General features: G+C 50.4%; 2 protein-coding genes across 4 annotated transcripts; one reads left to right on the top strand and one right to left on the bottom strand.

Moving 5' to 3' along the window:
- Nucleotides 1-5,886: 5,886 nt before the first annotated feature.
- SYS1 (SYS1 golgi trafficking protein) lies at nt 5,887-9,650 on the top strand. 3 transcript variants are annotated; one of them, XM_029221521.1, is made up of 4 exons: nt 5,887-6,044; nt 6,261-6,502; nt 7,831-7,898; nt 9,055-9,650. In XM_029221521.1, exons 2-4 carry the CDS (start codon nt 6,341-6,343, stop codon nt 9,293-9,295), a joined length of 471 nt encoding a protein of 156 aa, XP_029077354.1. In that variant the 5' UTR covers nt 5,887-6,044; nt 6,261-6,340; the 3' UTR covers nt 9,296-9,650. The 3 variants fall into 3 exon arrangements, with proteins under 3 accessions (XP_029077354.1, XP_029077356.1, XP_029077355.1); XM_029221523.1 differs by having other exon boundaries at nt 5,924-6,044; nt 6,395-6,502; XM_029221522.1 differs by having other exon boundaries at nt 5,961-6,044; nt 6,353-6,502.
- Nucleotides 9,651-15,277: 5,627 nt separating this feature from the next.
- On the bottom strand, nt 15,278-18,734 carry TP53TG5 (TP53 target 5). Its single transcript, XM_029219952.1, has 5 exons — nt 18,687-18,734; nt 18,333-18,407; nt 18,002-18,132; nt 16,006-16,510; nt 15,278-15,283 (listed from the first exon to the last, which is right to left on the bottom strand). The coding sequence occupies exons 1-5, from the start codon at nt 18,732-18,734 to the stop codon at nt 15,278-15,280; spliced, it is 765 nt and encodes a 254-aa protein (XP_029075785.1).
- Between the last annotated feature and the right edge of the window lie 5,242 nt (nt 18,735-23,976).

Below are 23,976 nucleotides of genomic sequence, written 5' to 3'. Positions count from 1 at the left end.
CTGCCCAAATTCTTTTACATGGTTTCTTTTATCACATTCACTGCAATTTATCTTTATTCAATTATTTCTTGATTTTCCTGCTTTATTGTGTATCTCCCCTGCTAGATCAGAAGATCCCTGAAGGGAGGAGCTATGTCTGTTTTGGATACCTATAGGCTAACACAGCGCTTGCTACATAGTAAGCACTCAATAAATATTTGTGGGGACTTCCCTGGCAGTCCAGTGGTTAGGACTCCACGCTTCTACTGCAGGGGGCCTGGGTTCGATCCCTGGTCAGCAAACTAAGTTCCCGCAAGCTGTGTGGCACGGCCCACCCCCCAATTTTTTGGTTATTAAAAATAAATAAATAAATAAATATTTGTGAATGAGTGAATCTGCCCCCTCTTCCCATCCCTCCCGCCTACCCCCACCCAGCTACCCCACTCACCTCCCAGGGTTGTTGTAAGTTAAAAATAAACTGTAAGCTGTCCATTCTTGGTCAAGGGTGATGGGGTAACCTCCGTTCCTCCCTCTGTTCACTCAGATCCTGCCACACTGGCCTCCTTGCTCTCCCGTGAATATGCCAATCTCATTCCTGCCTGAGGGCTTTGCCCTTGAGTTCCCTCTATCTGGAATATTCTCCCCAGATATCCAGTTGGCTTCATCCTTTGCTTCAGTCAGATCTCTGTTTCAATGCCACCTCTTCCGGGAAGGCTTTGCTGACTGCCGTTTCTGAAGTGACAGCTCTCACCCTCCATACTCTACTGTCTCTGTCCCCTGACCCTCATTTTTATTCATAGTGCTTCTCACTGCTTGATGAATTTTACATTGTTGGTTGACTTGTTTATTGTCTCTCTCCTCCATGAGAAAATAAATTCTACGAGGGCAAAGATTTTCTCTTTATTCTTTTTTGGCTGCGCCGTACGGCTTGCGAGATCTTAGTTCCCCAACCAGGGATTGAACACACGCCCTCAGCAGTGAAATGGCAGAGTCCTAACTGCTGGACCACCAGGGAGGTCCCCATTTTATTCATCTCTATCTGTATACTCAGACCGGTTCTTGACACATAGTAAATGCTGAATGAATATTTATCAAATGAATGATTGAATGACTGACTGAGCGAATGAAGACGAAAAGGAAAGTGAAGAAAACATCTTTTCTTCTTAAAATAAAGCCCTGAATCCTTCAAAGTCAGAGTAAGGAGTAATTTCTAGGGAGGGGCAGAAAGTATAGTACACGGTGGGGTCAGAAAACCTGAGGGGCTGGGGTAACTGTTTCAGAAAATCTCACTTCTTTCCAGGGTGTCTTTGGCCTGGGTAACCAATCCCTGGAAAAGAGTTCTTGATTCAAGAGAAACAACACCCTCTGCTCAGAGGCCCAGCCACCCACTGGAATGCTTGGCATCGTCCATCCTCCACAGAGAGGTGATTTGTAGAAACCACTGACCACTGAGCACAGAACACAGAAAACCAGTTCCTCGACCCCCTCTGGTGTAAAGAAGTGGGAGGCTGGAGTGGAAAGATTAAAGCTCCAGAGGCTTCTTAACTCTGATCATTCCAACTGACAAGACCAACCACACCTCAGCTGTATACTGAGCTGAGTCACTTCTTTCTCTGAGCCTCAGTTTCTTCATCTGTAAAATGGGGAAAATGTATATACCCACCTCCCCAGAGCTGTTGGAATGATAAGATCATGTAGTTGAAAGCTCTATGTAAACTGTAAAGTCCAGTGCACTTTCTATTGTGCGCTGGGAAGAGGTATGTGTGGAGTCAGGCTGACCTGGGTTGGAGTTCAAGCTCTACCACTCACTGGCAGTGTGGTCTTGGGTAAACTGTCCTTTTCCTCAGCCGAGGTTCTTCATCTGTTAAGTAGCACCATTCATTGTACCTACAATTCACAGGCTCGTTTTGGAAATTAAATAAAGATTAAATGGGGACTTCCCTGGCGGTCCAGTGTTTAAGACGCTGGCTCCCAATGCAGGGGGCATGGGTTCCACCCCTGGTCGGGCTGCGCAGCGTGGCCAAAAAAAAAAAAGATTCAATGTGATAATATGTGTCTGGCACACAGTAGGTGCTCAGCAAATATCCTTCCCCAGAAACAGAGGCACACGCAGCCCTTAAAACAGTGGAGGTAACAAAGGGTTCTCAGTCCAGAGGAAAAAACAAGCAGGCAATGAATGAACTCTCTCTGGTTTCCCTTCTAAGAGAGTGACTCACTGGCCAGAGCCCAGGATGATCACCAATGCAGAGGACAGGCAGCCAAACGCTAGCCTCCCACGTGGAGTTTCCAAAAAATGTAAGCACAGAGTTGCATAACCTGAGACATGTGTCTCCCTTAAGTGTTTTCCTGCAAACCTTCCCTGAAAAAGATCACGGAGCGGAGGCTGTAGGGCACCCTTGGGAGGGAAGAAGGGAGAAGTACGGGGGGGCGGGGGGTTGGAGAACTCAGGGGTGGGATGGGATTAGGAAGAGAAGGTACCAAATTTACTGAGCTCCTATTATGTGCCAGGTAAGAGGAGCTCACTCTGTCTGTTATCTACTTAGATCCTTGCCATAAATCTGAGAGAACAGCTATTACCACTCCCACATTCCAAGGGAAGAAATAATAACAGTAATTAATTTGCTAATGTTTACATAATGCTGACCACATATCCGGCAGTGAGACAAGGCCCGACACACATCTGATTCTCAGGAAAGCCCAGGACATGGGTAATATTCTGACCCCCATTTCATAGAGGAGGAAACTGAGACTCATAGATAAAGTAACTTCCCTAAGGTCACCCAGTAAGACAGTAGTAGAGCCAGTGTTCAAAGACAAGAAGGGTTCCAAAGTCCATAGACCTCTAAGAGGGCATTTCCCAAGGGATTTACGGGGGTGGATCTAGAAAGTGCCCCCAGCAGGAGTTGTCTTTATGTGCTCACAGTGGGAGCCCAATGTGAGAGTGACGTCAATGACCAAGTGACCAGAGGCAGTCTCTTCTTCTGCGCAGAGAGGACAGTTTGTCCCAGCTTGTGGCTTTTTGTCATTCTGCCTCTGACCCCAAAGTTTAAAGTTTCATTCATAAGTTTGAAAACTACAAACTTGGCAGCGTGGGAAAGGCCCTTGGAGATCAGCTATTTTAGTCCAACCCACTCATATTACAGACAGGGGAAGAAAACCCTGAGGCCCAAAGAGAGCCGTGGACATGGCAAGGTCACAGCACAACTTTCTGTTATCAGGAGAGTTAGTTTGAGGTCAATTACAGATCATCTTGTTCTGTAATTATCAAATGCGGATGTTCCTCTGAATCACTTGGGAAGCTCTTTACAGATTTCTGTACTCTGCTCCTGGAGATTCAGACTTCGGTTTGCAGCAAGGCTTGAGAATCTGACTGTGTATGTTCCTCAGGTGACTCAGATGGCTCAGGGCCATGGACTGCGTTTGGAAGTTGGAGTCCAACAAACCTCTTTGATTTTATAGTTTGGGATACTAAGATCCAGCGTGGGACTTGCCCAAGGTCACATGGCAAGTTGGCGGGGCCCTAGCACAGGCTTTGTGGTCTGAACTCAAAGCTCATTTTCCTTTTCCAGGCCACCTGTAGTCAAATTCTCAAAATGGGTCACGAAGACTGGCCAAGAGTATTACCGAGGTTTTCCTCATCTTAGTTTCCTTCTCGTAGCCAAATTAAGACTTGGGACACTGCCCATTTCCGGGGCTTGGAAAGGTAGGAATTCAAGAGCTGAAATTCTACAGGGAAAATGAAACTGCTGTCTGGCAGGCCCATGGGGGTTTCCCAAAGGCAAGCTCCAGGATCCAGGGATGACTCAGACACCAGCTATCCACCAGTCCCAACGCCTCAGGGCTACCTGCATTTTCCAGGAAGGAAGGCGTTCCCTCCCCTTTCTCCTGTGGGAGAGATGGGGTGGAGAAGGCCCAGATGTGACTTGAGGGGGCCCAACTCAGGAAGAGACACACCATCTAGCACCTGGAAGAAAGGAAGCTGCCTGCCGAAACTAAGTTGAACCTCTCAAGCACTTTTCCTGAGCCTCTCTTCCAACCTCTCCTTAATCCCTCACCCTGAACCACTTAAGCCTAGGGATTCACTGCTCCTTTCCCACTTCCCACTATCCAACACATACTTCACTGTCTTCTTCCTTTCTTTCTTTTCTCTTTTTTAAAATTCTGGAATGGTATCTTGGTGTTTGGAGTCAGGTGTCCTGGGTTTGGATCCCAGCTCAGCTTCCTGTGAGCTCTCTGACCTAGGCAGAGTCACGCCCCACTCTCAGAGCCTCAGTTTCCTCACCTTTAAAGTGGGGCATAGTATCTATCTTCTCTGATGATGGTGATGAGTTTGGCCATTGTGGGATCTTAGTTCCCCAACCAGGGATCGAACCCAGGCCCTCGGCAGTGAAAGTGCAGAGTCCTAACCATTGGACCGCCAGGGAGTTCCCATACCTTCTCTGATTATGAGGATGAAACAAGATCACATAGATACTTAATAAACAGAAGATGTTTTCTCAGAAGCACTAGATCATGTGAGTCATTAATACACCAGAGAGATTTGGTGAGCTGAAATGAGGTGCCTAAAAGAATAGTTGAACTGGAAATCACCTCAGAAATCTTTGAGCCTTAATGACTTCCAAGCTGGAGTCCAAGTGAACTGTTTACAATATTTCCAAACGATAAGGGAAATCACACACTTACTCTTGATAGTGTCTCAGGTTTCTTTACCTTTGTCTGGAATTGTAACAACTCAAGGTGATAACATGGTTAACACATGCTGTTCAGAAGTTCTGATTGGCAAGTTACATAGGTCTTTGATAAGCTTTTTTTAATGGGAAAATAATTAGTGGAGGGTAGATTAAATGATGGAAAACATTAATCTTGTCTAACTCCTCATTTCATAAACAGGGAAGCTGAGGTTTAAAGAAGAAAGTGGCTTGCTAATCACACAGCTAGTAGAGCAGGCTAGAAAACCTGGACTCTTCCTGGAACCAGTTACTTCCCTTCTTTCCATTCCGGAGAAGGAGAACCTAGGATCAAGGAAATCGATGGGTTTCGGTCGGCTGAGGCAGGAGTGAAATGACTCATCAATTTGCTGTTGCCCTTTCTCTATTCTTGACTCATTCAGCACATATTTACTGACTGTCCACACTATTTGGACTCAGAAGAGAAGGCAGAGAGAAACAGCTATGGCGGCAGGCAGCATCGGGATCTGCTTCCAGGTATGACTTCAGAACCTGGGCTTTTTACCCCATTTTAAAATATATATATATATATATATATAAATGGATATCCACATTATAAAACACCCACTACTCTGCCTTCTAATACAGTTAGGTTGTGTCTGAGGGCAGGGGCTGTCTCATTCGAACGTGTGCAAATTTTCCTGGCACTCAGTAGGGCACGAAATCAGTGCTGTGGTATTGGAAATACCTGAACTCTAATTCTGACTGCCACTAATTCTATGCCTTTGAGACAGTATATTCCTCTCCTTCTCTGGCCCTTAGTTTTACCATCTGTAACCCAGAAACAGTGGCAAAATCATGTGTGGAATTGCTGGCAAGTTCATTTCAAGTTATCCCAGGATTTAACTAGGAGAAAGAAAACGTTGGGAATCTAGGCTGAAAACAGAGTCGACGTTATCACCTCGTTAATTCCCAAACATCTTTCCCTCGCCCTTGACCCCTCCTCTATCTTCTACCCTAGCCGTCCTCCTTTTCTTCAAGATTTCCCTCTAGAGGGCACCCTAGCTCTACCGTTCTGGTGCCCAACTTCCGTTCGCCTTCATTCTTACTTCTGCGCATGTGCACACTTCGCTTCCGGGCTTCCCTACTCTCATTTAGGTGGCTCAACCGAAGACTGCACCCGCTACGCCGGCGCAATGTCAGCCCCGCCCCTCCACCGCTGTCCCCGGAAACGCTTCCTTCCTACGCAGCGGCTACAGTCGCAGCAGCAGCTGGAGCTTTGCCTCTCTAGGCCGGTAGGGCCTCTCCTCCATGGTCCTGCCTGTCAGCACCGTTCCGGGGGCCAGTCGGTGAGGCTGGGCGGCACTCGGAAGCTTCGATCCTCGAGTCCGTCACCCGGTGAGTGCACCCCACAGGAGCTCGAGTACGAGCGGGGCCCGAGCAGCTGCTGGAACGGGCAGGATTTCCCCTCACTCCGGGAATGGGTCTGTCCGCCCCGGCCTCCCCCCAACTCCCGGAATGGGCTCGCCCCCTCGGTCCCAGTCCCTCCTCCCGACTGGGCGACGTTGCCATGGTGACGGCCGGCGGGCTGAGGCCCGGCGTGTGTCCTCTCAGGTGCCGGGGCGGCCCGGGGCCCATGGCGCGGCGGTGGCGCTGACCCAGGCCCGGGCGGCGGCCGGGCCCCGCGGGCCGGCATGGCGGGCCAGTTCCGCAGCTACGTGTGGGACCCGTTGCTGATCCTGTCGCAGATCGTCCTCATGCAGACCGTGTATTACGGCTCGCTGGGCCTGTGGCTGGCGCTGGTGGACGGGCTGGTGCGCAGCAGCCCCTCGCTGGACCAGATGTTCGACGCCGAGGTATGGTCCCCGGGCCGGCGCGGGCGGCGTCTCGGCCTCACCGGGTGGTCTGACACTACTGGGCTCTAGACCTGGCTGGGCCACCTTCTCGCTTTGTGGCCCTGGGAAAGGGATATCACCTTTCTGAGCCTCGGCTGCCCTATCCATAAAATGGAATGACAGGGAGGCAGATTGGTACAAAGGAAGGGGCCTGCGTTCCAGGCAACCTGATACATCTCCTTTCTGACACTGAAAAAGTGACTTCACTTCTCTGAGCCCCAGATTCTCGGGTGCCAAATTGGGGACGGGGGGATGGATAAAAGAGCATTCACGGAGTATAATGGGAACTTCCTGGACTTTGGAGTCAGGTCTCTAAGTTCCATGTACTAGCTGTGTGACCTGGGGCGAGTGTTGTCATCTCTCTGAACCTCAGTTTTCCTGTCTGCAAAATCATGAGACCGCTGGCATAGAGGTCGTGGACTGCAGTACAGAGAGCCTGGCTTTGGATTCAGAAATGCTTCGTGTCCAATGTAGGCTGAAACATACCAGCTGTGGGATTTGGGGCAAGTTGCTTTATCTTACTGAGCCTGTGTCCTCTTCCGGAATAGAATAATTCTCAGCAAAATGTTATGAGGGCCAGAGGGGCCTAGGAGTAAGAAAGTGCCTTATAAGGTGTAACGGGAGGGTGGAGAGGTGTTTTGCTTCAGAGAGGCAGCTGTGGTATATGGTAATAAGCACAGTTCTTGGAGCCAGGAGATCTGGGATGGAATCTTTCCTCCTGCTGCTTATTCTCTATGTAGCCCTTGGGCAAGTTATTATCCAAAAAAAGGTAATAATAAGCAAGTTATTATCCAAAAAGAGGTAACAGTAACAACTTTATGAGGTTGTTGTGAGGATATGAGATAACGAATGTCAAGGCCTTTGAAAGCTGAAAGTGTTCAGATGTTTGGTATCGGTACCGTATGGACAGTGGTGGAGGTCACTCACCCACCAGGTGCCTAGTAGTACCTTCTTAGGAGCCTTGCTGAGCCCCGTTCTAACTCTTTTTTGCTGTTTATTTACCCTGTCACTTTGGGCAGGTGACTTAACTTCTTTGAATTTTTATTCCTCCTTTGTAAAATGAGGATAATGATCCCTTCCTGGCTGCTGTGAGGGGTCAGATGAGATACAGTGGTGGATGTCTGTAAAAGCAGCTTGGTGGAAGTAGGCTGCCATACAGATGAAGAGGCCTGTTGGCTTCTGTGGTCCTGGAATGATGTTTGTTCCTGAGCGGGGCTGCTGGGGTCCTGGAGCCTGGGGCTCTGCCAGGTCACTTCTCCAGCATATTTCCATTTGTGATTCCCCCTCAGATCCTGGGCTTTTCCACCCCTCCGGGCCGGCTCTCCACGATGTCCTTCGTCCTCAACGCCCTCACCTGGTGAGTATCACCAGTTTTGCTATCCAGCTTTTGGGGTCTTAGCGCTGGAACTAACTTCCTAAATTCGGACATGAAACAGGCTGGCACTTGTTCCTGGGCAGTGGTGGACTAAAATGGGTGGCAGAGGCCAGTTCTGGGACTGGCTCCACTATAGGGTTTCTTTGATCGCTGTTTTGACTTAGCTGGAAAGCTCTTATGTCACTCTGTGCATGCTGCCTTGGGACAGCTTTCATCTCAGATCACTTCCCTGATGTGGAATCAGATGAGGAAAGGATTGCACTGGGAGTCAGTCTATTCTTGGCCCATGTGCCATTGGCCAAGTTCCTTCCCTTCTCTCTAGGCCTTGGGTCCTCATCTGTACCCTGAGGGCTTTGTCTGAGAGGTGGTTTAGGGAAGTGATTAAGAGCTTAGGCTCTGGAAGCCGACTCACTTGGCTTTGACTCTCAGCTTTACCACTAGTCTAGTGACTGTGGACAAGTTAATCTGTCTAAGCCCCAGTTTCCTCATCAGTAAAATCAGGCTAATAATATTACCCACCTCATGGTGGTAAGGGTTACAGGAGTTAATTCACAGGAGGTACTTAGAACGATGCCTTTCACATTACTGTTCTTGACCTTACACTGGAGGTTGAAAACTGGTGGGGTGACTTCGACCTGAATTTGGCTCCCAGATATGTTCTGTTTGGCTTACACAGTTGTCAACCCATGCAGGGTGCTTAAGACTTTTTTCACTTAGTTGAAAATCAGGATATTTTATGTTAAAAATACAGATTTCTGGCTTCTCTTAAAAAATGGGATGATCGATTGATTCCAGGCCAGCATTCTAGCATGGAGACTTGCCTAGCTGCAGGCCCCACTTTAGATGAAACACGTATGTATGCTTCATGCTGCCACAGTGTCCGCCAGTCGCTGGGATCCCTTTGAGTGGCAGCTGCGTCGATCATCAAGCTCGTACTTTTCCTTCTCCCCAGCCTGATCCACCCTCAGCATCACCTGGCAGGTTCCTCTGGGCATCTGATAATGTAACCCCTGCCTCCCGCTTCTCTCGCTTGCTTCTGACCACTATGCTGTCATCCTAATTGTCCCTGCTCCCCCAAATAACCTAATCTAAGACCAGGACAACCCAGTGACAACTCACTGCTGTCCTCTCCCCACAGTGCCCTGGGCTTGCTGTACTTCATCCGGCGAGGGAAGCAGTGTCTGGATTTCACTGTCACTGTCCATTTCTTTCACCTCCTGGGCTGCTGGTTCTACAGCTCCCGTTTCCCCTCGGCGCTGACCTGGTGGCTGGTCCAGGCCGTGTGCATTGCACTCATGGCTGTCATCGGGGAGTACCTGTGCATGCGGTCGGAGCTCAAGGAGATCCCCCTCAACTCAGCCCCGAAGTCCAGTGTCTAGAGTCAGGTCCTTTGGACACCCAGCTGGGCACTTGACACCTTGGGCTGCTCCGACTGTCCAGATGAGGTCCAGCCTAGGCCTGAGAGGAACCCGGGAAATGTGAAGTCTCTGTTGGTGTGGGAGAGACAGTGAGGCCCCGTCAAGAAGGCAGGTAGCAGGCAGGAACACAGCTGCAAGAACGGCCTCCGTTCACTGAAGCCTTGGTATCTGGGAGGTCGGCAAGGGGGACCTCTTTCAGGGTAATAACAGAATCAGAACCATGCCACTCTTGAGCCACCATACCTGTCACCAGCCTGTTATTTTAAAAAGGAAAAAAAAAAATAAGAGTATCTGATCACAGCGCACCACTCTTCTAGCCACCTGTCTTACCTCCCTGGGACAGCTGTTAGCTTTGCCATGCTGCTGGACTGCAGCTGTTCTGTTTGGAGCAACACTGGGTTTCTGGATCCAGAGCCACAGAAAGATGTAGGCGCAAAGTAGCAGGCTGCTGTCAGTGAGAGGATGGCAGGTGGAGGCATCAAGCAGAAAGAAAACGCACAACCTGTGTCCTGCTACACACATGTGTGTACACCAGTGAACCCGTGACTGACTTTCTTCCGGTTCTCTCTACTGGGCCTCCACCCTGCTGCCAGCTTTCAACATAGCAGGCCGTAGGACCCAGAGAAGAATCTTAGCGTCGCTCCCCATCTAACCCTTGAACTAGAGTCACTGCCTGTTCTCTAGGAATGACCGGGCATCCCAGCTCCCACGGACCTCCGTTCTGGCAATAGTTCCCTATTCCCGCCTTGTTTGGAATTACACAGTGCGAAGGGTACAGTGGGCGCCCAGACACAGGAAGCCCAGCCTTCTAGCTTGAGGTGCACTTGATAGTGCCGAGGGAGATAGGGATTTGCTACTAAGATTTTTCTTCGGGGTGGAGTGTCCTCTGTGAGGGGCTTACAGCTGCCCTTCCTGTGTACATAAATACAGTATTTTCCACGGTTCTGCCTGTGCTTATTTTGTAATGCTGTGCTCGGGAGCTATACAGAATGATTAGGCCACCTTCTTTTCTTCCTGAACCCGAGTATTCCTCCAACTGGTTAAAACACTAAGTGCCGGGGACACCTGTGTCCCACCCCCGCCTGCAGCCTTCTCCGCCACGCCTTGGGTGAACTGCCATGACTCTCAGGGTACCTTTGCCATTTGCCAGTGACTTCTGAACGTGCCCAGTGGAATGCCCTGGTCTAGACCCATTTCTGCCTGGAAACCATTGCTGCTCCCCTTTGGGTCCTCCAGAGCCTGCCTGAGAGAGCTGTCAGTGCTCAGCTTTCAGTGTTAGGGCTACACAGTTGGGGACTTTTGCCATCTCCCCAGGAAGCCTTTCTAGCCTCCTGGCTCCCAGCCCTGCAGAATAGGAAGTTGAGGCCGACAGGATGAAGGTTTAAGAGTGAACATGCCTGGGCAGAGGCTGGGAAAATGCTCGGGTGAGGCACCTCAGTAACTCAGGGAACTCTAGCCAAGCTGGGAGGAAGCAGGTTGTTAATGGGATTCTAATCCTGGCTGCGGGGTCCAGGAGGTATGACCAGCTGAAATGGCTTCCCCTGGGTGGATGGATTTCCCCCCAGACTCTAAAGGCAGGTGACTAACTTTGTTTTGAGGCAAGCCTCAGAGCACTCACATCGTGTGGCCGCAGCTCCCGTGGCCAGCTCTGGTGGTGGTAGCTCCAGCTGTGTGGGCACACCTCTTTGGGAGTTTCCCACAAAGGCTGGTGCTGTCCTGCACATCTTCGATGACAGATCTCTGCCCCTTGAGTGTCAGTTGGATTTATGAAAACTGCCAAAGGTCAGGGGAGCCAAGGTGGGGTTTTTTTGTTTTTTAATAATATCATGACTAAGCTGAATGACAGTTGGGGGTCAAAAATATGTGAGTTTCCTGAGATTTTTATGAATTCTAAAGTGACAAAGCAGTGTCTAGAGGCAAGTTCCAGAGAGGACTGGGCAATGGAAATGATAAATAACATCCATTGAGTGCTTCCTAAAGAGATGTCCAGCAGTAGACTAAGTGCTCTGCACCTCCTTGCTCACTTAATCTTCACAGCAACCCTCTGAAGTAGGAAACAGCATCACCTGTATCTTACAGATGAGGAAACTAAGGAACTTGCCCAAGGTTACATGTTAGGAGCTGGCAGAGCCAGGATTTGGGTTCTGGTAGTGACATTAATAAACTCATTCTGAAGAGATTAATAGTTAAAGATGTTTAAGTTCTTAGTGGTTAAACAATCTGCACCTTATAATCATACTTTCTCATCCTACTGTATTGTTTTAAATACTAAGGATGTAAACTGTGTAAATATTACTTGCTTTCCAAGAAAAACCGATAGGCAGTACATTAAATATGGCCACAGATTTCCAAGTGAACATAGGAATGTTGGAAATATTTTTATTTCCAAAGGTTAAAGGAAAGTACCTAGATCCGAAAGTTACCGCCACCCTACCACTGAGTTGGTGTAGCTCTTGACTTTCTAGGGGTCTGACGTCTAGACGCGCCCCCCTGCCCCGCCCCGCCCCATCCCGTCCACTACCATTTGGAGAGACAAGTGGAGACTAGTGCCTAGCTGGTGCTCAGAATAGTTTATAACCCGCAAGAAGGACGGGAAAGGAGAAAGGGATGTCTAGCTCAGAGGGTGCCTCTAACCCCTAGTTCTAGGCAGGCCTGTCCAGATCAGAGCCACATGGGGGTCAGAATGGCAGCCAGCAGGCACCAGTGAGGTGGGAAGCTCCAGGTCCCCGTGAGTCTTACGTGAGGCACAGCTCAAACAGGTTAGGTTCCCCTGGAAGCAGAGTCTTAGACTCTCTTCAACAACTCCCAGATCAGGGTAGCTTCCTTCTCGCAGTCCCCCGGGGGCAGTCAGCCTGTAACCCAGGGACTACAGCCTCAGGGGCAGGGGAAGGAGAGGCCAGTTCTGGGCACAAGAGAGGTTCTTTGTGGAGAGGGAATTAAGAGCTACTGCGTGCTTGAGGTTTTCTGTAGGAAAGTAGCAAAGGATGGTAGAACAACATTGAAACAAGGGGAGTAGAGGGAGCTGAGAGTTTTAATCCCTGACCTGCCTACCTGGCCAGGCCAGGGAGACTTCTAGGGGCCCAATGTTAGAAGGCTTTAGAGAGCTGCAATGGAGTGCAAGGTTAAGTCCTGGAGTCCCATTACCAGCTCTGAGACCTTGGATAAGCTACTTAACCTTCCCTGGGTTGAACTTCCCTGAGTTTTTGTGAGGATTCAGTGAGATGTCATAATGTAAAGCATTTAGTGCTGCGCCTGACCTATAAGAAAGTGATCCATGAATCTAAGCAGTTAGAATTATGGGACCACTGCCCCCTTCCCATTTTACAGAGGAGATATCTTTCTTCAAAGCCTCAACTGTTAGGTGGGGGACAGGCTTGCCCATGGCCTAGGTACAGCCACCAAGTATTGAGCTCCTATGTGCCATGCACTGTAAAGTGATTTATGTTTCTAACTTAACCCAATGAGATAGGCACCACCGTTTTCCCCATTTTGCAGACAATGAAACTGAGGCTTAGGAGTAAACAGCTTTCCCCAGCATCAAACAGCTGATAAGAAGCTGGGCCTGTCTGCCTCAGCAACCTCATCCCCATTCATATACCAATCAGTTAAGTGGTACATGGCCCAGATTGCGAGAGGGACAGTCTCCGGGATCCAGATGCTATTTTGTGAATGAACATAAGATTGGCTTTTGAAACAAGCAGCTAGTTCCCTAAGGTGGGCAGTTAGGCAGCTGCTCGTAAGTGAGAAACAGGGCCAGTTCTGGCTCTATTACAGCAAGGAGGCCTGGAAAAAAGGCCGAATGTTCAACGTCCCACAAACTGGTTTCAAGTACATCAAGCCTGATTTGCCCAAAGGCCTCTGGCATGGCTACTAGTATCCCTCTTTTAATAAACAGATGGGATAGGCTCTGAGAGGTCGTGTGACTTGTTAAAATTCAAACATTAAAAAATTTCCCCCAGTTAACTGTTAGGGAGCCATTTCTCCTGCGGTCTCTTATCTCTGAGATTATGGGTTGCAGCATCCTGCCCAAATCAGGATCTGACTGAGCCCTGAAGAGGGGCCTCAGGTTGAAGTGGTTAAACAATGGGAGAATGGTAGTGGGGAGACCCTAGTTCTGGGATCATGGGAGGCAGGTTGCCTGAGCCTAATGCCAGCAGGTGGAAGGGATAAGGCCGGAAGGAGCGCACTGCTGGGAGTCATTCACATGCATGAGGCCTGCATCCTTGCTTCCCCAGCGGCACCCTGGCCACGCTGGGTCCCAGCCTAGGCACACAGGCTTCTGTCTGCTCACTTGATGGCATTGCCCGTGGGCAGCTGGGGCCCAGCTCTGGCTCCCAATTGGGCAAAGCAGAAGTTGCCAACCTCGCCTAGGCTCAGGCCATTCGGGCCCCCACTTGGGGCTCCCCGGGGAAGGTTCCCATGAAGACTAGTGCATGCCCCACCACCACCACCACACACACAGGGTTTGGCTTTTTGTTTGGGAGTGCCCTGCCCTAATCGCCCGCTGCTAGAGCACGCTGGACAGAACTTTACTTGAAGGTTGATGGAACGGAAGGTGCTTGGGAGGAAAGATCGAATAGAAGGTTGATGTGATTGATGATGCCCAGCAAGGGAACTGAAATGGAGACTACCCAGGAAATGGGCTGGATTGCAAGCTTAGCGGGAAGACAGCTTGAAGTGAAGGTTACGGGAGTGGAGGTTGCGCGGAGGGGGCGGGGTGGGGTGCTCGGGACGGGAGCGCCGCGCCTGGGTGGCCGCAGGTAGGGAGCGCGCTGGGGCGTTAGGTCGCCATTCCCGAGGCTGAGCAGTGCGGTGCAGAGCGGTCCAGCGCCAGGCCCAGCTCAGGCTGTTCTCGCGGCCCGGTTTCCGCTGGCGGCCTCCTGGCGGATGCTCAGTCAGGGTGCTGAGCCCCAGTGGAGAGGAGGGTTGCGAGCCGGCCGGTTTAGCGGGAGCCTTTCCCATCCTTCTCTCTCCCTCCCAATCTGAGGATCTCCATCAGTGTCCTGGCTCCCTGGGAGTGAGGGTGGAGGGCTCTGCGCCCCTCGATGGCTCTGCTGCTTTCCCGCGGGCGCCCGCTGCACACAGCCTGTCTCCAGGGGAATACGGAGGACCAGGATCATAGTCTTTGTGCAGAGAAAGCCTGGGCCCCCTCTGTTTTCCTCTCCCCAACTGCATATTCAGGGCCCTGTGGCTCCTACCGGACTCGGGGTTGGAGGATGGACGCGCTGTGTCCCACGGGAGCAGCAGGACGAAGTACCAGTTCCCCGCCTGACTCGGTGCTTTCCGTGACCCAGGCGGGGCACATTTCACATTTCCGGCTGGCATTTATTGACACCCGGAGCCGTGATAATCAGGGCGCAATGCACGTGCGTGACGGGCTGGATGCTGAGTTGCACCTTTTCCCCTTCTTCGGGAAATGGAACGGGGAGCAGCCAGGAGACCTAGATTAGAGTTCTTGCTGTGCCACTTCCCAGCGGCGTGAGCCTGCGCAAGACCTTAGCTTCTCGGCGCCGCGGTGGTTTCCTCCTCTCCTTGGCCTGCAGGGCCATTGTGAGGCACCTGGCACCCAGGAAGCGCACAACCAACGCCCCCCTTCTATGACTTCATGGAGAGCACCGCTCAGGATGCCAGCTTGCAGAGGCGGGGGAGGGGAGCAGCCCGCTTGCTTCTTTGTTACGGCTTCTACACTGACCGTAGGGACCTGGGGATGGAGTGGAATTAACCTGAAGTCGTGATTCACACTCTTCCCCACTCCCCCACCTTACCTCTGCGGAGGGCCTCTTTCCTCCAGCCCCAGATAAAGAGGCAGAGCCAGCGGCAGTATTCTTCAGCGCCATATGGGAGATTTTATTTGTAGACTCGCGAATTTTCCCGCCCATCCCTCCCGTTGAGATGGTTGCGCGATCTCCGCCCTCTCCGCACACCTCTGGCTCCCATCCAAGTTCACACCTGCGAGCAGAGACCTCAGCGTCAGTTAGGAGCTAAGACCGCCCCCAGAGGGCGCTGGCGTCCAGGAAGAGGGCTCGGGGACCAGGGCGCTGCGGTGTCTGGCAGATTGGCGATGCCCGGTTTGCTGAAGGGGCAGCTTCCCATTCAGCTGGACCCCCAGGCCCACCACCCCCTTCCTTTCTTGGGACCTCAGTGGAGGGGCTGGAGTATTTCTACTTTTTCTTTTGCTAAGGAACTTTTGTTCAGAGTAGGTCTTATTTGAGGCCCGAATAAATAAAACAAATGCAGAGTTTATCTAAGAGGGGATGAGATGCAGAAGAGCCTTACTTGACCACGCCCCCTCCCCTTAGCCCCACATTTGGAAATCCCTAAACTCACTTACTCAGACTTCTGTGAGATTCTGAGCCATAGCAGATGGCCCCTCCTGAGGCCTCCAGGCGGTAGATGACCCACCTCAGAACCACACTCCCAGTGCCCTCCTTCCCCAGAGCCCCTACTTGGGTCCTGAGAGGACCCAGCCTGGCCACTGCCCTGCTGTGTGGACTTGGTCAATGGCTTCTGCCTCTCTGGGCTTTCCTCTCTGGGCATGAAGGTAGGGCCTCCCAGCACTGCCAGCCACAGCCCCCAAGACTCTGGATCCTAAGCCCTCTGACTCTGGGCCCAGCTCAGGGCCTGGCTTGGGGCTTGTGTCTCACCCTAGCCTGGCAGTGGCATTGTCACACCTTGTATGGACGGGCCATTGGCAGCTCAAGTGATGCCGAGCAGAGGCGGGTGCAGCAGCGCTTGACCCAGCGCAAGGCGGATGGTCTGCACATCACCCGGGGCCCTGGGAGGTGGACTCGTGTGGGCAGCCCCTCACACCAGATCCACTGGTCCGCTGTGTCCAGCTGTTTCATGTCCTCCATGGGAGGTCTGTACTGGTGGGTCTTCAGGAAGACGACCCGGGGGTCCGCAGTGGGTGATTGCCTCTCCTGGGCTCCAGGGCCAGTGGGCAGGCCACGACTCTTTGACGTCACGGGGACCTCAGGCTCCGGCCGCTCCTCCTCGTGCGGCACTGCTTGCTGTGCCGTGTGCCCCTCCCGCAGTGCCGCCTTGGGCCTTGACTGCTCCGGGTCCTCAGGCTCCCTCAGGGGCTCTGATTTCTTGGAGTCCAGTTTCTTGTTGGGACACCCAGCCTCCTGAAGATCTTTGTTATTTTGTTCTACTGTATCCCAGACGTCTTCGTGGCTGGCAGGGAGAGGAGCGGCAGTCAGCAGAGCGAGACCAAGGTCCTGGTCCTCCAGCTAGACCGAGACAGCGGTTCTGCAGTCAGCTCAGGGAGCCTGTCAGGAAAGCTAGAGAGGGCCTGAAAAGAAGCTTCTCCACCACTCAGAGGCCTTGTTCCTGGGGGCAGGGGGTGTGGCGATAAGTACTGGCAGAAGGGATGTGAGAGGTTGGAGAGGCCTGAGGCAATGGCTCGTAGTTAGGACGCCTAGAAATATATATTGCCTGCCTCGGCCACTAGGTTAGGGCTCTGCCTCTTTGGATTTCGATTGATGGAGTGGACTGGTCCAGTGTTTTGTTTTTGGGTTTTTTTGTTTTTTTTTTCAAATTGTGTTCCAAGAAATCTTAGAAAGTATCTCAAATGACCACCCCCCACCCCTGGAGGGGCAGGATAGCTTCCCTCCAATGACACAGTTGGGGCTTGGGGACAGAAATTTGAAGAGAGGCTCTGCTGCTTTAAAAAGGCTTGGAAATCTCTGGGACTAGATGATCCTGACCCTTTTGGCTCAGTGTTTCCTGAGCACCTGCATCGAGGAGGACGCCAACTCAGAGGGAGGAGCCAGAGGGATGGAGTTACCTAGAGGGGTTAGGAGACTTTCCCCAGGGGTGTCTGTCGTAGACTGAGTCCCCTGCAATGTGGCAATCCCCATCCTAGCTGAGTGTGTGTGGAGAGAGAGGCCTCAGGCTCAGGGTAATGACAATACAGAGGATGGATAATAATGGCCACTGCCGATTGGGTGCCCACTGGGTGTCAGGCCCAGGACCCTCACAACAGTCCTGCAAAGCAGGAGGCAGGGAAGAGGCAGAGTGGCTTGGAGAGCCCAGGCTTTGGAGACAAACTGGGGTTCACATTTGCTTCTGCCTCTTACCATCTGTGTGATTTGGGGCAAGAAAGGTAACCTGTCAGAGCCTTAGTTTCCTCATCTGTAAAACTGGGGTAATTCCTTCTACCTAATAGGATTTTTGTGAAGAATAAACTAAGTGGGAAAATGCTTTGCATGGTACCTGGCACTTAGCAGGTGCCTCATGTCAGCTTTCTTAGCATCCTGATGTGACTTGTGAGGAAACTGAGCCTCAGCAGAATGACTAGTTTGCAGGTGAATCTCTGCGTGGTGTTGACTTGGGAGAAGCAGAAGGGGTGGCCCCTCGTGCTCAGAGCACCAGGTGGTGGTTAGTCCCGTGGTTGGATTATTATGACCAGGGTTATGACAACAGCTCTGATATCAGCTGGGAACGGCTTCAAATCCTAGCTCTGCCACTTACCAGTCCAGTTAACGGGACAAGTTACAACATCTCTTGAGCCTCAGCTCCTCAGTAAAATAGGGCTAATAAATAACTACCTTTCTGCCAGAGCCTAGTCAAAATGCAAGTTGCGAAATTCCTTAGCATAGTGCCCGTTCCTAGTAAAGGTGGCTATTGGACCCATGATACGGGCCGCGGGTGGGCCATGCTCACCCAGAGGAGACCCTGCGGATCTTCGGAACTCTGAACAGTGAATTCCAACACCTTTTGGCCAGGTTATGCAGTTCTTGGGTCCGAGGGTTCGAGCTCTCGAGCAGCTTCAAGAGCGACAAGTTTTTTAGCACCTGCCGGGGGCGAGGAGCCAGAAAAGCTGAAGCTTCAGCTTTCCTGGGATAGCGTCCCACCCTGCTACCCGGACTTTGGCTCAGCTCAGCTCAGGGCAGGGCCAGGTGACTCCTCCCGGGTCACTCGGCCTGGCAGCCAGGAGCAACACTGCATGGGGGCTCAGGCTCTCCTAAGCAGACACCAAAACGGGGCGCCTCACCACTTTAAGTCGGTTCCGCGCAATTACTTTGCTGACAGGCTGCTGTATCTTGTCCCGTGGTTCCTCATCTTGCATCTGACACAGAGAGAGAGAGAGAGAGGGAATGCTAACACAGTAGGAACCCCCCGAACGCCTCCATAATGCCTCTCCATTGGGCTGGGCTTGGTGTGACCAACCCTAGACTGGGAGTTTTGTCACCTTGGTTTGGGGGTGGAAACAGGGAGCCCATTCTAACTCTCCTGACCTCCCTTCACCCTTCACCTCTCCCTCTTCCCCCCAGGCTGGAAGGCCCCCATCCTGGGCATGGTTGGACTCTTTGTTGAGACCCCCACTGGGTCTAGTCCCAAATCCAACCTTGGAAACCACTGTATTCTTGAGCCTCTTCTTTGCTGATGGACTCATGCTGGAGCTGTGAGGCCTCAGAGACAGATGGAGCAAGGCACCGCCTGCCCCCTGCCTCTCTCAGCTCAGCCAGCGCTCAGGCTGGGCATCAGGATGATTGTGCTGTGGCTCCCAGGGAGGGGGCTGTGACATCACTGAAATGTGTGACAGTGGCAGGGCTGAGTCTCCGAGGAGTATGTGGATGGCAGGGGTGGAGGGTGAGGAGGAAACTCCTGTCTGTGGAGAAACCTGGTAGGTGCCAGGCAGAGGCATATGTTGTCACCATCTCCCTGTGAGGTAGGAAGATTCCCCCATCTTTTTGTTTGTTTGTTTGTTTGTTTTAATAAAGAAGCCAGGGTTCAAAGAAATTAAATAATTTATCCACACAGCTGGATAATGTTGGAGCTGGAAATGTAAGGTCTGACCATCAACCCATGAAACGTGGGTTCCCAACTATGCTCATATGTTCATTCATGTCACATATGTTGACTGTGTATCTGCTACGTGTTAGGTGTGTTCTAAGCGCTGGATTAAAAAAAAAAACAATTCCTACCATCAAGGAACTTACATTCTAGTGGAGAGTGTGTGTGCTTGTAAAGGTTTAACAATAGGCTCTCTGAAACAAAGTGTGTATATGTGTGTGTGAATGTGTGTTTATCATAAATTTTACTGAAAGAAACCTAATAAAATTCTACAATACTCTTTATTGTGAATTCGGTATAGCCAGTTTATTCTTACAGTATACTTTTCTTGAATTTTGCCTAACTCTTGCATCCGTAGTCAACCTATGGTTATAACTGATGAACAAGTGTAGTTCCAACATGAATGTTGATGTAAGAAAGTGAAAAAGTGAAAGAATGAAGATGTTGGAATTCAACTCATTTCTCAATGACCTGATCGACTTCTTTGCTGTATTAGATCGCAGTTTTCAAATACCGGCAGTATATTTGCTCAGCTTTTTTTTGCGTGTGTGTGGCTATTTACAATGTACAGGCATACCTCAGAGATACGGCAGGTTCGGTTCCAGACCACTGCAATACAGCGAGTTACCTGAATCTTTTGGTTTCCCAGTGCATATGAAAGTTATGTTTACACTATACTGTAGTCTATTAAGAGTGCAATAATAGCATTATGTCTAAGAAAATGTACATACCTTAATTTAAAAATACTTAATTGCTAAAAAACACTGATCATCATCTGAGCCTTCAGCAAACTGTAGTAGCAACATCACAGGTCCCAGATCGCCGTAACAAGTGTAACAGTGAAAAAGTCTGAGATATTGTGAAAATTACCAAAATGTGACACAGTGACATGAAGCAAGCAAATGCTGTTGAAAAAATGGCACCTATGGACTTGTTCAACTAGGGTTTCCACAAACCTTCAATTTGTAAATACCGCACCATCTGTGAAGTGCAGTAGAGCGAAATAAAGTGAGATCTGCCTGTAGCAGCTATAGACAGGACGTATTTACATTTAATCTACATTATTAACATTTCCTCCATTACTTTCTTAAGGCTAGACCGGGGGTAGGCAAATTTCTTCCGTAAGGAGCAAGATAGTACATATGTTAGACTTTGCAGGCCGTGTAGTTGCAACTACTCAACTGCTCTTGGGATGTGAAAGCAGCCACAGATATGGAAATGAGTGGGCCTGGCTGTGTTGCAATGAAGTTTATTTACAGAAAGAGTTGGTGGGCTGGATGTGGCCCATGGCCAACTGCTGGTCTAGACAGTCAACAGAACAATAAATCAAAACCTGAGTTATCATACTTACCTATTTCTGTGGTGTAAATACTCCTACCAGGGCTGATTTCGAGCTACCAGTGTGATGTCAATGAATGCGGAGTTGAAAAGAAACGCACAGTAGCATGCCATTATATAGTATATATTTCTACCATATTTCTACAGCTGTAAAGATTCTCAAGATCATAGATAATAGCAAAAGGTAGTAAAAATTAGAAAGTGATGAGTTTGAGCATTTTTCACCTTTGTTTTTATCTTTTATTTTTTTTAATTTATTTATTTATTTTTGGCTGTGTTGGGTCTTCGTTGCTGCACGCGGGCTTTCCCTAGTTGTGAGCGGGGGCTGCTCTTCGTTGCAGTGCGTGGGCTTCTCATTGCGGTGGCTTCTCTTGTTGTGGAGCACGGGCTCTAGGTGCTCGGGCTTTGGTAGTTGTGGCACGTGGGCTCAGTAGTTGCGGTGCACGGGCTTAGTTGCTCTGTGGTATGTGGGATCTTCCCAGACCAGGGCTCGAACCCGTGTCCCCTACATTGGCAGGTGGATTCTTAACCACTGCGCCACCAGGGAAGCCCCTCACCTTTGTTTTTAATATCATTGACTTAATGAAGTTGGTATAATTTAATTTTTAATGATGGCATTGCTTAACAACCAGCCAGCCAAGTTCCTAAAAATGTCATAGGCTTTTGTAAGCCCTCAGAGTCGGTTCCAGCACGCTTCTGTTAACGCTGGATGGGAGTAAGCGTGTGGAGAAAAGTAAACAGTGTGGGCCGGAAAGGGAGAACAAAAGTAGAAGCTTTGCTGTATTAAAAAGGATGGAATGGGACCATTTCACCGACAAGATGAGATTTGAGGAGAGACCTGGAGGAGGTGAGGGAAGGGGGAAGGAGTGGCGTCAGGAGATGAGGGCAGAGGCGGAGTCGTGGTGAAGGGCTGGGGACGGATCATGGGAGATTTTAACAGCTCAGGCTGCTCTGAGTAATCTGCCCAGCTGGCTGCATCATTAATCAGAAGAGCTGGTGAGATCCAGCCTCTCGGGCACCGCCTCACTTAGTCAGCCAATCTGGTACCAAATCCACACCATACCCGGGCGGAGGGGCATGCGTGCATCTGGGGTGCTTAGCTCTGCCTTTTAGGGGTGATGGACCAAGACCAGACTACCGAACAGCTTCTTACATGTACATGCCCTTTATTATTAGGGCAAAGATAAGCGCGTGGTAAAACACTCTGTGGACCAGGAAGAAACCCAGGAGGTGACTTGGGAGGGAAGGCGCGGAGCACAGCCCTGCCCCTCTCCCTCTGCCTCAGCACTCTCCGTGGCTCCTCTGCGTGATTTCAGCTCTTCCTGGACCCTGCTGGACTCTGGTGGGCTGCATCAGGGTCATCTACCCCTGCCACTCAGCACCTGGGCACCAAGGGCTGGGGCCCCGCTGTGCGCTCCCCACTGAAGATGGCACACAGGCCCAGGGGAGAGGTCCTTCTAGAATATGGGTTCCTCAGGGGCAAGGACTTTTGGCTGTTCTCTTCATTGCTAACCCCTCAGAGCCTAGAATAGTACCTGGCTGACAATAGGTGCCCACTAAGTATTTCATGAAAAAGTGAAATAAATGGCGTTACCTATGATAAGGGCTGGGGGCCGGGCTCCGCTGGAACACAGAGGAGCAGTGTGGGGAGGCCAGGGAAGTCTTCAAAGAGATGGTGAGAGGAACAAAGGAGGAGTATGGCCTCCAGGCAGAGGGTTGTGGGCTGGGCAGGGCACTGTCAAAAGAGGGGATTTTAAAAGTACAGGTGTGGGAGGGAATTATGGACTGGTGTATGTGCTGGAGTGGAAAGTAGGAGCCCAGAGCGGCGGTGACCAAACCCGGAGGAGTGAGCAAGACACAGACTGCTAAGGGCTTGATCACAGGCTCAGGGGCTTGGAGTTTGTCCTGAGGGTCAGAGCATCCTGGGAGCATTCCAGCAACCGAGGCAACGGGGCTTGATTGAGCTCCAGGGGCTGGTGCGCGCCTCTGCCGTTCTGTTCTAGTCTGTTCTTTTCATCGTCACTCACTTCCCTCCCTTTGGAAGCTTAGGGAGTTCATCCCCAAGGGGGCAGGGCATTCTCCCTGACCAGACATTGTACCCCAGCAATGGCTCCTAAAGCAAATTCCCATATTCTGTCTTGTTTGTCTCTTCCGTTTACACAGGAAAAACCATTTATGGGAATAGTGACACCCAAGGACACACAGCTGGTCAGCCTTTTGGACCAAATCCAAGGCACTTGAATGAGAAACTGCCACTCTGTTTTTCTTAGTTGTGGTAAATACACATAACAAAATTTACCACCTTAAACATTTTAAGTGGGCAGTTCAGTAGTGTTCAGTACATTCACACTGTTGCATAACCATCACCGCCATCCATCTCCAGAACTCTTTTCATCTTGCAAAACTGAAACTCAATACTAAATAACTCCCCATTCCCTACTCCCCCTCAGCCCTGGCAACCACCCTTCTACCTTCTGTCTCTATGAATTTGACTGCTCTAGGGACCTCATGTGAATGGAATCATACAATATTTGTCTTGCTGTGATGGCTTATTTCACTTAGCATAATGTCCTCAAGGTTCATCACGTTATAGCAGAATTCCCTTCCTTTAAGGCTGAATAATATTCTGTTGTACGTATAGACCATATTTTGCTTATCTACTCATCCATTGGTGGGCACTTGGGTTGCTTCCACCTTTTTGGCTACTATGAATAATGCTGCTATGAACATGGGTGTACAAATATCTCTCTTTTTAAATTTTTTTTAAAAAAATTTATTTATTTTTGGTTGTGTTGGGTCTTCGTTGCTATGCGTGGGCTTTCTCTAGTTGCAGCGAGCAGGGGCTACTCTTCGTTGCAGTGTGTGGGCTTCACATGCGGTGGCTTCTCTTGTTGTGGACCATGGGCTCTAGGTGCACAGGCTTCAGGAGTTGTGGCACATGGGCTTAGTTGCTCTGCGGCATGTGGGATCTTCCCGGGCCAGGGCTCGAACCCGTGTCCCCTGCTTTGGCAGGCGGATTCTTAACCACTGTGCCACCAGGGGAGCCCCGATATCTCTCTTTCAGACCCTACTTTAAATTCTTTTGAGTGTACACTCACAAGTGGAATTTCTGGGCCATATGGTAATTCTATTTTTAATTTCTTTCAATATTTATTTATTTAGCCTGCGCTGGGTCTTAGTTGCGGCATGTGGACTTCTTAGTTGTGGCATGCAGACTCTTAGTTGAGGCATGAGGGATCTAATTCCCTGACCAGGGATCAAACCTGGGCCTCCTGCATTGGGAGCTCGGAGTCTTACCCACTGGACTACCAGGGAAGTCCCTCTATTTTTAATTTTTTGAGGAACCACCATTCTGTTTTCTCTAGTGGCTGCACTATTTTACATTCCCACCAACAGTGCACAGGGTTTCAGTTTGCCACATCCTCACCAACACTTGTTATTTTTCCTCCCTCCCTCCTTTCTTTCTTTCTTTCTTTCTTTCTTTCTTTCTTTCTTTCTTTCTT

The sequence above is a fragment of the Monodon monoceros genome, unplaced genomic scaffold, assembly GCF_005190385.1.
Source record: "Monodon monoceros isolate NGI ecotype Baffin Bay Population unplaced genomic scaffold, NGI_Narwhal_1 Super_Scaffold_13, whole genome shotgun sequence".
Classification (NCBI taxonomy): domain Eukaryota; kingdom Metazoa; phylum Chordata; class Mammalia; order Artiodactyla; family Monodontidae; genus Monodon; species Monodon monoceros.
The sequence above is the reverse complement of the archived record's forward strand: the minus strand, read 5'-3'. Positions and strand labels throughout refer to the sequence as shown.

Excerpts from the sequence above, each read along its gene's own strand:
- SYS1 (XM_029221521.1), top strand. The coding sequence starts at position 6,341 with ATGGCGGGCCAGTTCCGCAGCTACGTGTGGGACCCGTTGCTGATCCTG. Across the intron at positions 6,503-7,830 it reads ACCAGATGTTCGACGCCGAG|ATCCTGGGCTTTTCCACCCC; the intron begins GTATGGTCCCCG and ends ATTCCCCCTCAG. Across the intron at positions 7,899-9,054 it reads GTCCTCAACGCCCTCACCTG|TGCCCTGGGCTTGCTGTACT; the intron begins GTGAGTATCACC and ends CTCTCCCCACAG.
- TP53TG5 (XM_029219952.1), bottom strand. The coding sequence starts at position 18,734 with ATGAGTCCATCAGCAAAGAAGAGGCTCAAGAATACAGTGGTTTCCAAG. Across the intron at positions 18,133-18,332 it reads CGCGGAACCGACTTAAAGTG|GTGCTAAAAAACTTGTCGCT; the intron begins GTGAGGCGCCCC and ends CGCCCCCGGCAG. Across the intron at positions 16,511-18,001 it reads ATCCGCAGGGTCTCCTCTGG|CCACGAAGACGTCTGGGATA; the intron begins GTGAGCATGGCC and ends TCTCCCTGCCAG.